General features: G+C 31.7%; 2 protein-coding genes across 7 annotated transcripts in view; both read left to right on the top strand.

Annotated features, from left to right (window-relative positions):
- LOC108764748 (protein yellow) overlaps positions 1 to 1,612 on the top strand; it is an 11,331-nt gene extending 9,719 nt beyond the window's left edge. For 2 of the 3 annotated variants that reach the window (XM_018513114.1, XM_018513115.1), the window contains exon 6: positions 921 to 1,612. In XM_018513114.1, the coding sequence (XP_018368616.1) occupies positions 921 to 1,142 (222 nt within the window). In that variant the 3' untranslated portion in view covers positions 1,143 to 1,612. The remainder of the gene's footprint in view (positions 1 to 920) is intronic. The other variant, XM_018513116.1, reaches the window with a different exon arrangement.
- A 4,486-nt stretch (positions 1,613 to 6,098) lies between these two features.
- On the top strand, positions 6,099 to 18,577 carry Y-h (yellow-h). Of its 4 annotated transcripts, none has more exons than XM_018513110.1 (6): positions 6,099 to 6,165; positions 8,637 to 8,851; positions 14,468 to 14,622; positions 15,759 to 16,076; positions 16,582 to 16,831; positions 17,588 to 18,577. In XM_018513110.1, the coding sequence occupies exons 2-6, from the start codon at positions 8,644 to 8,646 to the stop codon at positions 18,526 to 18,528; spliced, it is 1,872 nt and encodes a 623-aa protein (XP_018368612.1). In that variant the 5' UTR covers positions 6,099 to 6,165; positions 8,637 to 8,643; the 3' UTR covers positions 18,529 to 18,577. The 4 variants fall into 4 exon arrangements, with proteins under 4 accessions (XP_018368612.1, XP_018368613.1, XP_018368615.1 ...); XM_018513111.1 differs by having other exon boundaries at positions 6,108 to 6,258; XM_018513113.1 differs by lacking the exons at positions 6,099 to 6,165; positions 8,637 to 8,851 and adding an exon at positions 9,768 to 10,153.
- Positions 18,578 to 19,378: the final 801 nt, after the last annotated feature.

Raw genomic sequence — 19,378 nt, forward strand, 5'->3', positions numbered from 1 at the left:
CCTGCCGATCCGGTCTGTTGTTCCTTTAACGAATGGAAGGAAGGCTAGTATCCTTTCGTCTGGTTGTGTGTGAAAACCCGCGAAACACAAGATTGTCATATAGGAAACACCCGTGAAAGCCTCAAGAATATAAAGTTGATTATTTCGCGTAATCTGCCAGCAGTTTATTTTAATTCGTGACCTCAATATTCTTTCGTTTTAAAGTGAAAAGTAATTGAGATTAACATTTGCTTTTGATATACATATGTGTAAAGGTTAGATTAGGATATCAACTCGAATCTTTAACACACAGATTTATTAGCATTGTTTGAAATCTCCCAAAATTTTTAAACGAGGTAAATATATATACATATTCGGATATTGTAGAGAGAGAAAGCGAAGATAATTATTGTAATTTCTTACAAAATTTTGTGTTTAATCTAATTTTATGATTATTTTTATGTCTGGTTTTGTTCGGTTCGATTTTGTTTCCAAAAACGAAATGTTCGGTAAAATTTACACTTTTGAATCTGGCAACCCTATCCACACAATAAGTTCATGGCATTCTATCTCGACTGGTTCGTGCACGCTGAGGTTGCCAGGCGGGGGATTTGTAGTAGGGATGCGAAAGTTTTTTTCCTCCCTTTCTACTCCACACTTCTGATCGTTCATAAATGTCACGTGTTTTTTCAAACGGACTCGGTTACCGTAATCCACGGTGGTGTTCAAGAGTTAATTCATTTAATATGAATATATATATAATAGTTCAACATCTTAACATTCAGACCGTAGTGGTGCTTCGTATTTAAAGTAATGTTTCTCACATAAACGGTCTTATTTCCAATCTTATTATTGAGAAATCATTCTTCTGTATGATCTTCTCGCTCTTTATTCCAAAGCTTAAATTAGTGTGATCAATACCGTAACCGTCCTCATTGCAGGTCATCCTCGCAAAAAATGGCCGTCAAGAGCTGTGGATTCTCACATCGTCGTTCCAAAAATTCATGACCGCGACTATGAACTCGAACGAGACGAATTTCCGGATACAGGCCGGTTACGTAGATGAGCTGGTTCGCGGTACCAAGTGTAACGGTGCGGGTCTCCGCCATGACCGCAATAGCGGTTACGAGACGTCCGCGCCCGCGCCGCTATTCGCCAAATGAAAATCGTGGCACCACGGGGAGTTCGATTCGCATTTTCAGACGGTGACGTCCGTCTGGTGGCATAAGTATCCAGAATTCTTCCCAGAGTACCACCATTCCCCATTCCTAATCCCTCCATCGTATTCATTCCCAAGAATCTTTACCCGACCATCTTTTTTCCCTTGGATCGTCACATCTATTTACAGTCACAGACCAGTCACAGATTATACTATCTTTATTGATCACAATTAAAAAATGCGCGACACTGTATGTACCTTAATACTTATTCCCGATGCGAAGAACAAACGGCTCCTCTTTACTATATTCTCAAGATTTTGTAGAACTTATCAGTTCGAGGAACCCTGAAGCTATACTCGTGGTGCCAGTTCAGCTTTACAGTCTGTTTACAATAGTTTTTTTCTGGTGCTGTAATATACATAATATTCATCGGAAATAACAACGGATAAAATATATCACCCCGTTCCTAATGTAATAAATATTTTATTTAATTTTATTGACAATAGATATCCAATATAGATGTATGTGCATTTTTAATTTCAAATTTCATTTTGTGTATTTTATGCATATTCCTAGCAATAAATGCGTTATTACTATAATAATTATTATTAAATAACTACTATAATAATTACTACTAAGAAATAATATTTATGAATCATTTATTACATAATAAGACTATGATAAAAAGAATAAAATAAAACCAATTGTACGCTGAAGCTAGCAGTATTGCGTATTTAATGAATATAAATTATTATAATAAATGGAAATTTATCTAAAAAATTTGACTCATTTTTTAAATTGTTAATTCCATTCTTTAGAAATATTTGCATTTTTAAATTGATACATTTATTACAAGTGTGTTTTATTTCTCTTAATAATTATAATTTTATATAAGGTAATATTTTTTAATTATATACCTCTAATTATAAATTTTAAACAAAATAAAAAAACGTTTGTTAAAACATATCAGAGAGCTGTTAATATCATTGTAATATCGTACTTATAATTATAATATCATTATAAGTAAACGTCGACGTTAAAATATTTGCAATACTAATTTGTAGTATACCTACTAAACCTAACCTAACAAAGAATGTTATGGGTGAAATAAAAGTACATTAAAAAAAAGAATAATTTAAGTTTCAATTAGTTGTAAAATTTTGAATTTGTCATAATTTGTACAAATTTGAAAAGTAGAAAAAAAGCTCTTTAAAAATTATTTGGGCATTTTAAGGACAGAGGTATACAGTAGCTACATTTTTATGTAATTCTTTTATTTTATAATTCTTAGAAATGAAACAAAAGTAGGCTTATACGATGTTACTTAAATCTTGCAAAATTTTTACTTTCTTTCTTAGGTGTGCACGATACTTTACGACAATGACAAAAAAAAACTTGGCGACTTGAATCCAAGGTATTTCTTTGTGATCTAACCGAGTCATGAATTACACCATCAAGGGCGAAAGTTTCCGATTGCCAGATGGTATCTTGCGAATGGCGAAATATCTGAATGCATCCGTTTTCTATTTCAAGTCTTCCCGTTATGTGCAGAAACTACAAATCTAAAGAATTTGCGATTAAAATACGCCTATGTGATACGGAACGTGATTCCTAACATATGTATCGTATAGCTCATCGACATATATACACGGAGAAAATTTTATATTAAGTTTTAATACAATTTTAAATTACACTTTACTATATCTTGTATTTTCGATGGACTCTCACAACATGTGTGATTCCGACTTAACTTTTACTATGGTAATACTAATTTTTATCACATAAATAAAGTAATTATTTTGTTAAGCCATATTCTAACATGAAAACAGTTAATTTTTACTATGGTACGCAAACAAAATTTGCTAGGTACATTTGATTTTGTAATAAAAAATTTTAACTATGAAAAAATGTAAAAATTACGTTATATTATTGTTTTTAAAAAAATGACTATAGCATTTAAACTTACAATTTACATGAAGACCGCAGCTACTATCACATTATAGTAATTTTAAATATAAAATTTTTTCCGTGTAGTACTGGATGGAGCATGCGGCGAAATCTCTTTGAACTTTCGTCTTGACGGACCTAGAAAGAGTAAGATAGCTTAAGTGGGCACGGAACTCTCTTTCTACTCTTGTCCTATTGGTTGAATTATGTTTCAGAAGAGGGAGGACAGTAGTGTATTCTTTAAAGTCAGGAGCCATCATAGTATTGACTGGTACTAACGCAGTATGAGATAATCCTAAATTTACGTTATTGATTATTACATACAAAATAAAACTTGAAATATGATTTATACGTGTAAAAGTAATACTCTGAGCACAGATATACCAACTCATTCGTAAGTAAAATTAATTACAATTTTTTAATTCCTCAGGGCCTTTGATTACATGATTCATTACTATCCCCATAATCGGTCTATCTCTTTCTAGGTCTGCCAAGATGGTTTCGATGCTAATGCTCCGTCCAGTACTATATGTCGATGGTATAGCCATGAGCTCATATTCTGTACACATCTACCGACAGTTGTCGATAACTAATGATAGTCAATGGCAAGGACTATCCTAGAAAAAAAGCACAATTTTCATTAACTATCGCTACTTAACGATATTATGGGCCATGAACATGCTATATCGCGTCGGACGATATTTTCCTTCAGTCTGTTTATAGAAGTGCCTAACATGTTGGAACACTTGCAAATCACTTGGTTAGTCTAAAATTAATAAGTAATTTCTGAAAAATTTTATCTACAATTAATTTATGAAGAATAAGAAATCTTGTTTCGAACTATTATTGAAATCATAATTAGACGTTTGCGTTATTAAATAAAATAATTTATAGATTGTTATTAAAATATTTATTAAGATTTGTTATGCATTTACGTTTAATGATTAATTAAAAGTTTTAATCACATATAAGTTCTAACTGACATAAAACTTATAATCACATAATAATATACATATATGTACATTAACACCTTTCAAGGGAAAGTTTCTTAAAATGTAAAAGAAAACAGAACGCGATGTAGAAACTTGGTTATGGATTAATATAATTACGTTTCCATGTATATTAGCAAGCAGTCTTTTTACAGGAAACGTATATTGCGTGCCGTAAATGCACGCAAATGCAAAGTAAATTGAAGTTAGATCAGATTCACGTTTATCTGGTTTAGTTAAGCGTATATTTCTTCGTATAAAATACAAAATAAAAATATTCGTGAGTTTATAGCAATATTCAGACCAACTTAGTAAATTATAATATCGTGTATTACATAATGTCAACTTCAACATTTCTATCATGATATAATTTTTAAATACGCAGTAAACCGTATCGTATTTTTAAATACCAAATAGACCATATCGCATGGTTTAAGCAAAAAATAAGGGACTTCTAGTTTATTTTTCCGATAAAAAGTTTATTTATTTATTGAAAGTTTTGAAATATATTCTTGTTAATGCGTGTATGTACAATGTACATATCACGTGTGATACAATCTGCATACATTTTTTCATTAATAAGTTACGCTTTACTTAGATGCGCGATCGATTCGTTTCACTTTTTACGTTTTTCATTTGCAATAGTATTCACTTATCTTTATAAATAAATGTATCTTGCAATAAATAATATATGCACAAAATATTTTAATTAATATAATTAAATTAAAAATAATATTTCCTAAGAAGAATGATGTGATTTACTTTAATTTTCTCATAAATATTTTATTTTCAACGTTTGTGTAAAAAAAATTATTTAATTGTCATTTAGGAAGTAAAAAATTAGTTTTCTACAGAAAACTAATTTTACCGAAATGTTTAATTTATTATTGTTTCTCCAAATTTATATTTTTTTAAATTATAAAATATTTAAATAACATTAAAATATTTAAATAACATTAAAAATCAAAATAAATAGTATCAAATTATTTTTAGATATCCTCTATAAATAATATATAATTATCATAAATATAAATAGAAAATAAATGCTCTTCCTCTATTCTCCATTCAGGGTGTATACTTATATTTACTAAATATTATTTAAGTACTAAAATAACAAAATAAAAAATGTATTTTTTTATAAAAAATTTTAGCATATAATAAAATTTTTCGCGAAACATTTGATATAACAAGTATTGAGAATAATATTTGACATAATAATATTTGACATAATAAGTTTGACTTAATAATATTTAACATAACAAATATTGAGAATAATATCACATTTCGTGTTATTAAAGTACGAGGTTTTTAAGATAGTTGTATTGCAAACATTACTTAAAAATGACTTTTTTTAAGATTTGTTAAAAATTTTACTATTTGAAGATAATATATTCTCTATGCATAATTTTTATGGTGGGGAGGAGGTAATCAGGCAAATATTAATTATGAAGCTTTAGAAAGGGTGCAATCTTCCTAAGCCTTTATAATTAACATTTACCTAGTTACTCCCTATTTTCTTCGGTTTAAGTAATTCGTATTGTACTTATCTATAGTCTTTTAGATTTTGAGCAAATTTTTAAATACCATTCTTTGCACTATAATTGAAAACATATTGTCGTTCCTTGTCTAGCACAAGAAACATATGTTAAAAGTACTAACTTTAAATGCAATTATCCTTTGAACATGCCTGCTTACCCCCCCACCCCCTCAAAAATTATGCGTACGTAAAGAGAATATCATATCTTCAAAAAGTTTCAAACAGATCTTAAGAAAAGTGATTTTGATACAACCACCTTAACTGTTTCCAAAAAATTATATTTTCAGTGCGGTAATTCAATCAAACACTAAACGATGTAGATTATTCATAATTGTAGGTCGTACAGATAATTTATCTTCGATATTTACAGCAACACCTTGACGGTGACTGGCCGAATGCATTGAATCGGAAGGAAATAACGAATCACGGTGCAGACTTAAATGGAGAGGGTGTGCGGTAAAGGGCACAAATATCGTGAAACTTTGGCGAAGAGATACAGTGCGCGTTGCAAGAGTATAGAAGCAACAACGTGTTGCTCTAGTAGTCTAGTCAGGTACTTCACCTTTCTGTAATTGCGTGTTGCAAGTAATTACATGACTTTTGCGCATAATAACATAGCGATGCGATTATAAAAAGGAACAGTGCGGTAATACTATACTTTATAAATACATGCTTCATCGTTTATCATTTATCATAAACTTATAACAATAATAATTAGCATAAAGATGATAATTGTTGTAAAACAATATTAAGAGAAAAGTGTTTGATATTTGTGACTATAACTGTATAATAAAATAATTATAATTAGAAACACCATTTTTATAATTATTATTGCTATATTAGTATAATAATATTCATAATAATAACACAGGTCCACAAAAAAAAGTACCCTGTGCTGGGAGACCCAACTATTCTTATGTATTTTGAGTCGTTGAATACGAATCTGATATAAAAGTAGGACCATCCAGGGCAAATTTTCAATCTAGAGCGAAAAAATAACCATTTTTCCCATTTTTGACCCATTTTTTCGCTCTAGATTGAAAAAAATGCATAAGAATAGCTGGGTCTTCACCCTAGCACAGGGTACTTTTTTTTGTGGACCTGTGTAATTATATTTATAGTTCTATATACAAAAAAGGTATAAGCATAATTACTACACAATACTTACAAATATCAAATACATTTCTCTCAATGGGCGCATGAATTTTTGTAATCGTGCACATCGTTTATAAGTTCATCGTTGAAGTTGTTAATTATGTCTCGGTGTCCAAGTATCGATATCGCTTATGAAATACTCGGCGCCGGCAGCAAAAGGAAGTAAGTGCGAAAGCGGAAAGTACTCCTAATCTCCGGTGGAAAGTGGCATTTATATTAAAATCGAAAGAGCGTCTCGCTTCGCTTACTGAACGAGTCATCGGAACGAAGCTGTTTCAGGCTAGCGTGAATTGTGTCCGTATTTGACTCCGATGAGAAGGGAAAGAGAGGCAGGATAGCACGCGCGATCATTTCACAACACCGACCATGAGCTTGAGTAGTGAAATGTCGCGTCATCGAAGAAAAGTGCACACGCCGTGTGTGAAACTAATGATTGTAATTCTATCACAGACTTCACCAAACTCATGTTTATGCGATTATAATCCGAATACTTTGCTGCATTTAAGCGACGCGAATAAATTAAATGTCTTTTGATCTCGAATCAGTGTGAAGACAGAGTAAGAGAGAGAAAAAAGTAAAGAAAGAATTGAGTTGTTTAACTATTAAAATAAATAAATATATATATATTATAAAATAAGAAATAAAAAAAGGAAATCTAACAGATTCTAAGTAAAGAGTTACAACTCTTAATTGATCAATCTTTAAATGATGAAGATATCTGCATAGAATAAAAAACTTGATCATTTTAATAAAAATATTGAATTAAGAGATGTATTTTGATTAAAATTTGAAAGAAAATTTTATTATTAATGCATTAATAAAATGTCATTAATAATAAATTATCTCGATTAATTTTTCTTTTCAGAAACACTGTTTAAACATTCTCATATAAAAATTCTAATTTAGAAATAAATTTTCTGTAAAAGTTCATTTCTTATAGTTATAATTTTTGAAATTTTGAAAAAAATGTTTAATTACATCTAGTTTTATGACTTTCTCTTTTCTGCTGTATGTAAGTACAAATTATGATTTGTCACAGAGTGCGTTTTTGCATCGAATAACATTCCGCGTGCGTAACCATGAAATTATTGTGGCATATTGACGCAATTATCGCAGCGTTTTGCTGAATGAAAAAGCATACGCCGACAGTTGGTCGAATTAGGATTATTAAAATTATACTAACAGTCATGTTCGTGTGTCTTGTCATCTATGAAAAACTTAAACCAAATTATATATTTCAATTTTTATTTATTTTAATTTTAAACCAGATTATAAAAATTTTTTTAATTAATTGAACAATTAATTTAACTTAAATAATTAATTAAATTTTCTTCTTTTTATAACGCAGACTTAATATGACTGTAACAATGTATGAATATATTATCAATTGTACAATTTTAAACATCTTTTAAAAAATATATAATATCTTTATTTTTAATATTAGATAATAACATTCTATTACGATATTAATCATAGTATTCTATTTAATTAATATTTATGTACAAACAGAAACATTAAATTATGATTACATAAAACTATATATACTATTATAACGTTATAAATGCCTCATTAATATTATTTCTTTTATTTTTTCTGAGCTAACACTTTTATTATTTTAAACGAACATATCGTACGCATATTTAAATATTTCTAGACTAACAACAGGATTAATCGTATTTGACATAACAGTATTTACAGGTCACTTTTTACTGTGTTTACGCAACGTTACAAAGAAACTGTGTTTATAATCCATCCGTGTCCATGATACGATTATCCGGATAAATGTACATCTCAATGGTCTCGACACGGTCTTTCCTTTGACAGCTTAATTATCGTTTTCGCGTAATCGGCTTACTGCATTGCTTTCAGACATGCCATGACGAGAAAGAATAGAAGCAACGATGTGGAGAGAAGCGGATGGTTATCATACGGACAACTATGGATGCCTCCCAGGAGAACGAGCCAACCCAGCTATTTCTATGCCTCTCCTGATTATACTTTCGGCACCACAGATACCTCTAGTCTGAACTATCGTCATGATTTCCGGGACTACAGAAGGCAGCACGATTTACCATACAGACATCGTGAGTCTTTAAATGTCAATACGAATTATAATCGGCTCTTCGTAACCATGTATTTAGTTCATAATTTGACATCTAAATTTGATATAATTAAATAAGAAACTAAATACTATAATTAAGATGATATTGAATTTATAATAATATTATCAAACTAAGCATCACGCGCTAAGCATATTTATTATTTCTTAATTAGATGTTACTCAGAATATATATTATTACTTTATATTTTATTTATTTCCACAGATATTATTTACAATATTGGCGACTTTAATAATTAAGAAATAACTTTACAATTTATTTATTTCCACAAATTATTAATTTTACGACAAGTGTTTTGCTTAACCACATTCGGTATTTAATATCAAAAATGATTCTAAATTGCAAGAGTTGAAAATAGAAAGTAAAAAGTCAGTCATTAACATTTTCGTTGAGGTAATAAATTTTAGAGCCTTAAAATAGTACAGCGTCGTGCGTCTCGTGTAAGTTGCCTGTACGAGGTAATCGAATTACGCAGAATCCGCATTGTTACAACGTTGTAAAATTCAAACGAGTGTTACCTGGTGCGGGGCAATAAAAAGAAATGCCCAGTGTCGCCTCATAAAAAATGTAATTATAGTGCTTGCTGGTGCCGTAAAGTGAACCGCCTCCTCAGAAAATGCTCGCGCAATCATCGGGATGACTCTCATTTTTTACAAGGCGTTCCTCTCTATATGCTTTTGTTTAGTTTTATTTGCTTTTCTTCCTCTAAAAAAAACACCTTTATAATTATTAAAATTTCCCACAAAAACCATCTATGACCATCAAAAATTAGACTAAAGCATGCAACTCCATGAATGGTTTAACCAAGTTCATTGTAAAAAAAGATTTATCGTTACAACCGCTTATTAACGTCTATTTACTAAACTGGAAATAAAAAGGGGAGCGGACGTTTGTTTGGTGCCCTCGATTCTCGTTCGCAATGCATTACTCGAGCAAATACACGAGTTCCCATGAACCTATCCACCAATGACCTATACCACGACATAAAGTCCGAAGTCGTAATACAGACGAGAGGGAAAATCATCTTCGGGAGAAGGGATTCGCCATTCTCTCCTTTCGTAGGATCTAAGACACACTTACGACCCGGATAGTGGAATATGGTAGTCGCGTAACATCCATGGTGCCATCTCGAGCACTCGTCTTCCCTCGTGCTACACATCTCCGTTAGTACGTCATTATAGGGCGAGAACTATAGCTCTAAGTTTAACGCCGTTCCCGGTCTCCAGGTCCCGAATTAATAGAAGAGGATCGTCTGTGTCGCTCAAAGTAAGTAAGGAACGACTCATCATCGTAAATCGCTTTCGCTCCGACATTCATGTCAATAAATAATGCGGCGCTTTCGTATGTTATGCATCATATGTCACATGCTGACAGATGATTAACATTTAATCGAGCACACAGTACTACCATTAGTGATGTTGAATTTCGATTCGATGAATCGAGAATCGATCATTTTTCATCCTCAAAAATTAATTTGCCAGTCGATTCTGAGAAGTACATACGATTCATTGTCGATTCAATTTTTTTTCAGCTTGAATTAAGATATACTCGTTAGCAAAAAGGTTGCAACACTTTTGTTCGATAGATTTCGGAATGCAACTCAAAAGTATATCCACACAAACTTACATATTATTTTATGTACATCTTTATGATAAAAATGTGATAGGATAATTTTTTTACACATATGTTATGTGGTATTTAAGTTTGTATGGATATATATTTTGAAGAGGTTGAACGTAAATGATTAAATCCATAAGTGACCATAAGTAAGAACCAATCGTTCGGTGAGCAAGCAGCATTCCGAAATTCATCGAAGAAAGTGTTGCGATCGTTCTATCCATAGGTTTGTCGCGTCGCATGCTCCTGTTCCTACCATAGCTCCTACTCACTTCAATGCGTTCGTTAAAGGTTGGAGTGAGTAGGAGCTATGAGTAGGAGCGCGCGCGCGCGTGTGTGTGTGTGTGTGTGTATTGGAGCATGTGACGCGACAAACCTGAACCGTATTCCGATATACACTACCAGTACTGAAAATCTATAGTATACGTAACGTGCACTATAGATTTTTAGTACTTACAATGCATAACCGAACACAGCCCAAGTATACGTTCCTGCCGTCTTGCATTTCATCGGATCCGGCCCAAAACAGAAATTATGCAGCCATCATTTGCGCGATCAGCATTTTTTCGCGGAGTGCCTTTACTAATTATATTTTCCTAGCTGTCCAAGGTCGGGGTCTTTTGGTTTGAAATCGAAATGTATCGGTATTTATGCTTAATAATAAATTATATAATAGAAATTCTATAGGTTCTAATAAATTAAATCAATTAATTTTATATATAATTATATACAGGGTGTCTGATAATTGTTTTAACAGAGTTCGTGGACATGTAGAGCAGACTAAACTGAGACGGAAAGTCCTTTACCATTTTGCAATTTTCGCAATAGTTAACAAGATATTAATTGCTAAAAATTGCCGAAAATTGGTCTTCAATAATTTTTTACTCAAATACTATCAGCTTTACAGAAAAACTGCAAGAGACGAAAATTGTTTATTTTCTTCTCATAGAGTTCTACGAATTTTTTAAGAATTTTTTCAGAATTTTTTAATATCGTATTTTCTCATGCTGGTAAAAATAAAAAAATGCAGTACTAAAAAGTTGATAAAAAATTCATAGAGTTCTATGAGAAGAAAATAAACAAATTTCGTCTCTCGCAGTTCTTTTTAAAGTTGATAGTATTTAAATAAAAAATTATTAAAGACCAATTTTCGGCAATTTTTAGCAATTAATATCTTGTTAACTATTACGAAAATTGTAAAACGGTAGAGGACTTTCCGTCTCAATTTAGTCCACTCTACATGTCCACGAATTCTGTCAGAACAATTATCAGACACCCTATATAAAACACTTTTTCCCGGAGATTCATTTTCGAGATCACGATTTTTTTATTCGATTCACGAGACAAAATCGAACGATCCTAAAGAATCGAAAGAAAAACGCGTTTTATGCAAAAATGCGTCGATTGAGTCTAATTTCATTGAAATTAATGGCTCTTCAAGTCTTATCGTATTGCTTTTCATGGTATAGTATAACTAGGAAGATAGAGCTGTCCACAAGGTCGAGATCTTTTAGCTTGAAATCGAAATGTGTCGGTATTCACGCTTATTATCGTTCCTACTCCTTACTTCATTGCTGTTTTGTCGTAGCGCGCGACGCTCTGTCTCAGGAACGACACTAGTCTGAAATCGATAAAAGTTTTCGACCTGTGTCTTTCACTATGTTTAACAATATTCTGTTACTAATATTATAAGATACCGTTATTTATATTTTTATAATTATATATATTATGAATAATAGTATCTTAGAATATTAGTAACAAAATGCTTTTAAAAATAGTGAAAGACATAGGTCAAAAAAACTTTTAACGATTTCAAACTAGTGTCATCCCTGAGACTGAACGTGCGACAAAACAGTAATGAAGTGAGGAGTAGGAACGGTAATAGGCGTGAATATCGACACATTTCAATTTCAAGCCAAGAGACCTCGATTTTGGACAGCTCTATCTTTCCTAATTATACTATGCCATGAAAAGCTGTACGATAATGGCCGCAGCAAAGACTTTTACATAACGCATAACGCATAGTGCATAAGCGAATCAACTAATCAGAAGCTTCCCTTTCCTCTCATTCCATGAAAAGAAGAAATTTCGATTGGTTGATTCCCTTATGCACTATGCATTATGCGTTATGCAAGAGTCTGTGCTGCGGCCATAAGACTTGAAGAGCCTTCAATTTTAATAAAATTAGACTCAATCGACGCATTTTTGCATAAAACGCGTTCTTTTTTTCGATTCTTTCGAATCGTTCGATTTTATCTCGTGAATCGAATAAAAAAATCATGGCCTCGAGAATAAATTCCCGGGAAAAAATGTTTTATAATTATAGAAAATTAATTGATTGAATTTATTAGTACTTATAGAATTTCTATTATATATAATTTAATGGAACATTAATGGAAATTTAATGGATATTTTTACATATGGATGCGAATTGACTTATGCCAATTTCCAATGTAGATTAACTACGATTTGAAAATCGATTTGATTTTCAGAAAACGGAATCACTATAGCTATCATCGAATACAACTGGAACCTCTTAGGGCCATTTCGATCAACTCCGATTAACTTTAATCGATAATTAATCTAATCAGCAATGTAGCCAACAGCAAAACGATTGTTGTCGTTCTGTCATCCTTAACCTATAATCTATGTGATATATTTGTTCATACGCATCTTTATGTAATATTGTACGCGTACTGTGATAATAAATACAAATATTTTTCTTAAAAACATTAAGAAAAATAAAGAGCTTAAAAGCAAAGAGTAAACAGGTATGTCATGAAGAAATTAGACTAAAAACGACTTTACAACTAAAAGTTTTACTATTGGCTACATTGCTGATTGAGTTAATTGAAGTTGGTCGAATTGTCGAAATGGCCCTTAAAAGGGTACCTTGAAATAATGCGAATCATCCCCTCCATACGCGCTCGGCGTACGTAAAGTGGGGATAACAATGCAGTAACGTAGCAGCTACTTGCCAAATCGCGACGTGTTCGTGTAGGCTTGCGTAAAATGTATTTAAGATTTAAATATATAATAGTTTATTATATATATATATTTAAATCTATCAATACACGTATACATATATAATTTTATTCTGTACGTATACATATATAATACATACATATAATATTATATATTTAAATCTTAAATACATTTTACAATTTTATAAATTGCATACCAAACATATACTGTTAGAAATGCTTCCTTTACATGTAAATGAAGCTCGTGGTTATGAACGAAATTAAAAGTAATGATTAAACTGAAATCTAAGTTACAATAGTTACTTAAAATATAATGAACGTGTACATTAAAAATTTCCTAAAATTTTATTAAAAGTATATTAAATCTTATAAAGATTCATGAAAAATACATTAAATTTCACATACATGTACACAAATCTACTTTTCAATTCTAAATTATATTAAATTATATTAAATTTAATGTAATGTCATGAAATTAAATTCAAATTGTGTAACTTAAAAGTACATTAAATTTCATGAAACTTTTAATAGTACAGTCTTAAAGCGCATACTGAAACTAGATGAAATAACATTGCAACGATCCTGGATTTTCGGTTTGGGAGTGAAGTGGAGGTTACCTCGATATAGCGCACTCAGAGTCCCGACAAGTCCCGAGCGCGCGCTATTACGAAGTTCCAGTGTATTGATAATATTGCCTCGCGAACGCAGAAACCTACTTACCTCAATAAAGGAGATAATCATTACCAAGTCGTCGGATGTGTGACTCCGCGAAAATCTCACTGCATTTCTAATCGTATTGGGAACATCAGTACTGCTTTCATTCATTTTCATTTAATCTTGTAATTCTTATTGACTCGTAATTCATAACAGTTATTACGATGTAATAGGATTATCAAGACGTAATAAGTAATTTGATGCAATTTCATATCATGAAAATGCAAATTTTATTACACGGGAGACCTTAAATTTTGCTTCACAGGCATGGCGAGCACGATACCATGGTTGCTGTCAATGTCGCTACTGGCTGTCCCAAAATTAACAGCTTACACGGGTCCTAGTATTTTATCCAGGGACCTTCAAGCACCCTCGTTGCCGTTAACTTCATCCTTTTCCACTCCACAATTTTTTTCGCACGTAAGAAACAACATAAATAATTTTATTTTCAATTATAAATCATTTAGCCAATTTACAATTTATTTAATCAATTATGAATTTTAATTGTATAAAAACAATTCAATATTAAAGAGCATAAAAAGCCAACGCAGGAAATTTTTTGCGAAATTGTTATGAATTCTTACGGTAATATACCATTTTAATCACAAGCGTTTCGACACATTAATCGTGTCATCTGCAGTGTAACATTCAAATATACATTTAAAAAATTAACGATAATATAAATAAGTATAAATTTTACATTACTCTTAAATTAGTCAGAATTAATTAATCGCCGCTGATCGCATTGTTTTAGTGTGAAAACTAACAATTTATTTTCCTACTTCCGTTGAATTATACTTGCGAATTCACTGCTAGATACGTCTTCTTTCATTCTTGATTGCATTGTTTAAGTGTGAAAATTATTCTATTCCTCTATTTTCATTAAATCATTGCGAATTCGCTTCTGGATACAACTTCATTCCATTGTTGATATAATTAATATAATAGTGATTAATACAGAAGCAATTCGCAATGATTTAATGAAAATAGAATAGAATAATTTTCACACTTAAACAATGCGATCAAGAATGAAGGAAGACGTATCTAGCAGTGAATTCGCAAGTATTCAACGGAAGTAGGAAAATATATTGTTAGTTTTCACACTAAAAAAATGCGATCAGCGGCGATTAATTAATTCTGACTAATTTAGGAGTAATGTAAAATTTATACTTATTTATATTATCGTTAATTTTTTAAATCTATATTTGACACGATTAATGTGTTGAAACGTTTGTGATTTTAAAATGGTATATTACCGTAAGAATTCACATAATAATTTCGCATTAAAATTTCCTGCATTGGCTTTTTATGCTCTTTAATATTGAATTGTTTTTATTGGTAAAGCCTTATTTTACAATTTAATTGTATAAAATTGTTTCTAATTTTTCCTTCAAATTTTTGACCTGAAATATTTATTTTTTTAAATGTGTTAAAAAATGTACACATAATAATATCTGTATTATTTACAATTAAAGATCTAAACTATTTACATTTATTTAGAATTCTTTGATTAAAATTAGTAATGCACTTCGTGAAATTTCATCGCGTTTTGCTAGAACATCAACTACAAAGATTCTGCATTGACTTATGATGAACACGCCGGCACGTCGCGAAATTGCGATAATCATTCGCCGAAGGAAAAATCAACGGATTCCACGAACGTAGGCAATCTTTACGGGTCAACGCCGCAATCACGATACCACATTGCTACATCCAATCTGGGAAGAAGCAATCCTTCCAGGTCCATTGGAAGAGCCATCAATATGTTCCGCGTGGATCCTCACTCGGTCAATCAATTAGATTTCCATGATTTCGGCGACGGTTTCGAGCCAGGACGCATTATAGACGACTACGTTGGTCCCGCTATGGAACTAGTACGTGGCGTTTTTTTGTTGCATATTTAGATGAAAGCGATTCAAAAGATTTCGCAATGACTAAACGTCGTCGATTTCTAAATGTAATATTGAAAGCAAATTTGCTTAAGAAATTTAAGAATTTACTTCTTAAGAAAGTCGCTCAAATAATTTATGTAATTTAATATAGACCATTTAATATAGATACGCACAGTTTTATTAATATAGAAATAATGAATCAATTGCAGTATATCGTAATTGCTATTCTGCTGTTACTTATCAGTAATCTTGTTAATAAGTAAAAAAAGTAACGCGTTTTTGCTGCATTTAAATAGTCGATTATTGTATATCTACATGATATATCAGATCAATAAAAAAGTTAAAGACCATTTTACAGGATTATCTTATAGAATTAAAATTTTCTTTGACAAAATTATTCACACGTAATTACAATTCAAGACGGCTGATATAGGTACTGTGAATTTTTCAACAAGCTTCATATTTATAGTTGACAATTTTTTAATAGGTATACGCTTGGCCCACGATTGATTTTGAATTCGACAGTATCGACGCACGAGACAACGCTATATTCGAGGGCGACTACATCGCAGAGAATAACTTGCCTCTGGGCCTGGAAGTCTGGCGCGATAAAGTATTCATTACTCTGCCAAAATGGAAAACAGGCATACCGGTGACTCTGGCTACCGTGCCCAGACATTCCAAGACGAGGAGCCCCAAATTAAAACCGTACCCTAATTGGCAATGGCATGAGCCAGGTTATCTTTATGCTAATTATCAGACCTACTCTCTGTCTTTTTTTAGACTATTATTCTTGTATGAAAATTGCTAAGTAATTATCACGCAATAGTAGTCATTTTAATTTTTAGATAATTTTAAAGTTAATATTTTTTTAATGCAAGAAAATGCATAATGAATAAATGTTCTAATACTGGAAAAAAATACCGAAAAGAGAATTTATTGTGCTTTATATCGCAAATTTAAATTTAACGTGTATGAAAATAGACTGCCCAAAATATAGTTAAAAAAGTTTAAGAAAAATGCTGTGACTAATCTAAAACACAGTTTCAATTTACAATTTAAGTTATGATGTGGAGATAAGAAAGTGATTCGCGTGCAGAAAAGTTCTGTGAGAACAAATTATGAATTATATAACGTTAAACTTACGCGAAGAGTCTATAAGAACATAAGAAACAGCATTTTTCACGCAATCAAGAAAAAGTGCGGAAACTGAGTAAATGAATTTCTCACGCCAATTGTCTTGCGATAACAAATAAACTTGTCTTCCATTTCTTAACAAAACAAAAATGCGAACCATTAAGAGTTATTTAATTCATAACATCATGAGAAAGCAAGTCAATAAGTTAACATACTAAAGAGAAAAGAAATTTTAAAGCAATTTCGAAGAATTATATTATTCTTCTAAAGAAAAACTTTTGCTAGAAATTTAATTTGTTTAAAATTTATCTGCAAATCCATAATTACTAAGTATTGCTCGTTCTCTCTTTTTCCAGACAATTGCGAGAGTTTAACGTCAGTCTTTCGAGTTCAAGTGGACGAGTGCAATCGTCTGTGGGTCCTCGACTCCGGTAAAACAGAGTTCGCCAAAAGATCCAAACAAGTTTGCCCGCCCGCCATATTCATCTTTGATCTACGCACCGATACTCTTATCAGAAAATATACCTTGCCGGATGAACAGATTAAGCAAGACTCCCTGTACATCAACATCGTGGTGGATATCAGAAATAACGATTGCGGCTCTGCAGTAGCATACTTAGCTGACGTCTGGCGATATGGTATCGTGGTGTACGACTTCTTTAAGGATTCCGCCTTCAGAGTCGAGCATCACTTCTTCTATCCTGATCCCCTAGCGTCGAGATACGAATTGCACAGTATAAAATTTCAATGGACCGATGGAATATTCGGAATGGCGCTCAGTCCCGTGGACATTCACAACGACAGAACGCTGTTTTTTCATCCGATGTCTAGCTTCCGAGAGTTCGCCGTATCTACGTCGGTCTTCAGGGACAAACGAACCGCGGATTCTAACACGGAGAAATTCATGCCCGTAGGAAAACCTAGAGCCAAGGACTACGGCCATTCTTCGGGATCCGTTATCGATAAGAACGGAATCATGTTCTTCAATATGGCCACCAGGGACTCCGTATGGTGTTGGGACACCAGAAAGGAATATATACCGCAGAATCTAGGCGTGATTGGTACTAGCAACGAGTCCCTAGTGTTTCCAAACGACATTAAAGTGGACCACGAATCGGATCAAAATGTGTGGCTTCTCTCGAACCGGTTACCGATGTATTTATACGGGACACTAAATAGCGCAAATATTAATTACAGAGTATTTAAAGCAAACGTTAAAGAAGCTGTCAGGGATACGGTCTGCGATCCTAATTACGTAGTTCCTGATTCAGATCCGGGCCTCGACGATACTTGTTAAAAATTCTTTTCACATCTCAAATTAAATTAATTTTCGACTGTCTTTTTAACACTCCAATCAGATGTTTAAAACTCCAATCTGACTCGATTGTCACTTTAAAATCTAAGCATTGAAATCTCTAGCATTGAAGCGTTGAACATCATACACTTTCTTTTCTTAAGTTATTCCGTTTATTTATTGTATTCTTGCATTATCTAATCGTAAATTATGATAAATTGAACGATCTAGCGTACATGTCTTTGTACGACATTTAACACGCATTGTTTAGCTCAAGCACGTTATTTAAATATTTCTACTACTGTAAACAGTGCAGACTTCCGAGTTACCAATGATTAGACAATTACATGTAAAATTTTTAGCATAATTATATTTTGTACATATGTAAAACATTTGTATAAAACTTTTACTAGATATATAAAATTATTATATCTGATAGAAATAAAATATATTGCTATCGTATGTAACACATTCCTTTAATTTATTATAACTGCTCATATATTATCTTATGTGAATATGGAAAAAGAAATGTCAAGGTCGATTGATCAACTGCAAGCATTATTACTTTATGTCAGAAAGTGAAAATGTATATTTTTTTCTATAATGATGATAATGACGTTTCATAACTGTAAATTTGTCATTTCAAACTTTTTATTGTAATATCTCTTTATTGCATTCATAGAAGATTACTTTATGATTGATTAATAAAGCATGTATTACTTTATGACTAGTTAATAAAGCATGTATTTTAATAATGAAAATTGATAATTAACCACGACACTTTATCTTTCTCATGTGTTATACGGATTAATTTTTAGATGACTTTACATGATGATTATACACAAAATGTTAT

Source organism: Trachymyrmex cornetzi, unplaced genomic scaffold (genome assembly GCF_001594075.2).
Source record: "Trachymyrmex cornetzi isolate Tcor2-1 unplaced genomic scaffold, Tcor1.1 scaffold45, whole genome shotgun sequence".
In the NCBI taxonomy this organism is placed as follows: Eukaryota; Metazoa; Arthropoda; class Insecta; order Hymenoptera; family Formicidae; genus Trachymyrmex; species Trachymyrmex cornetzi.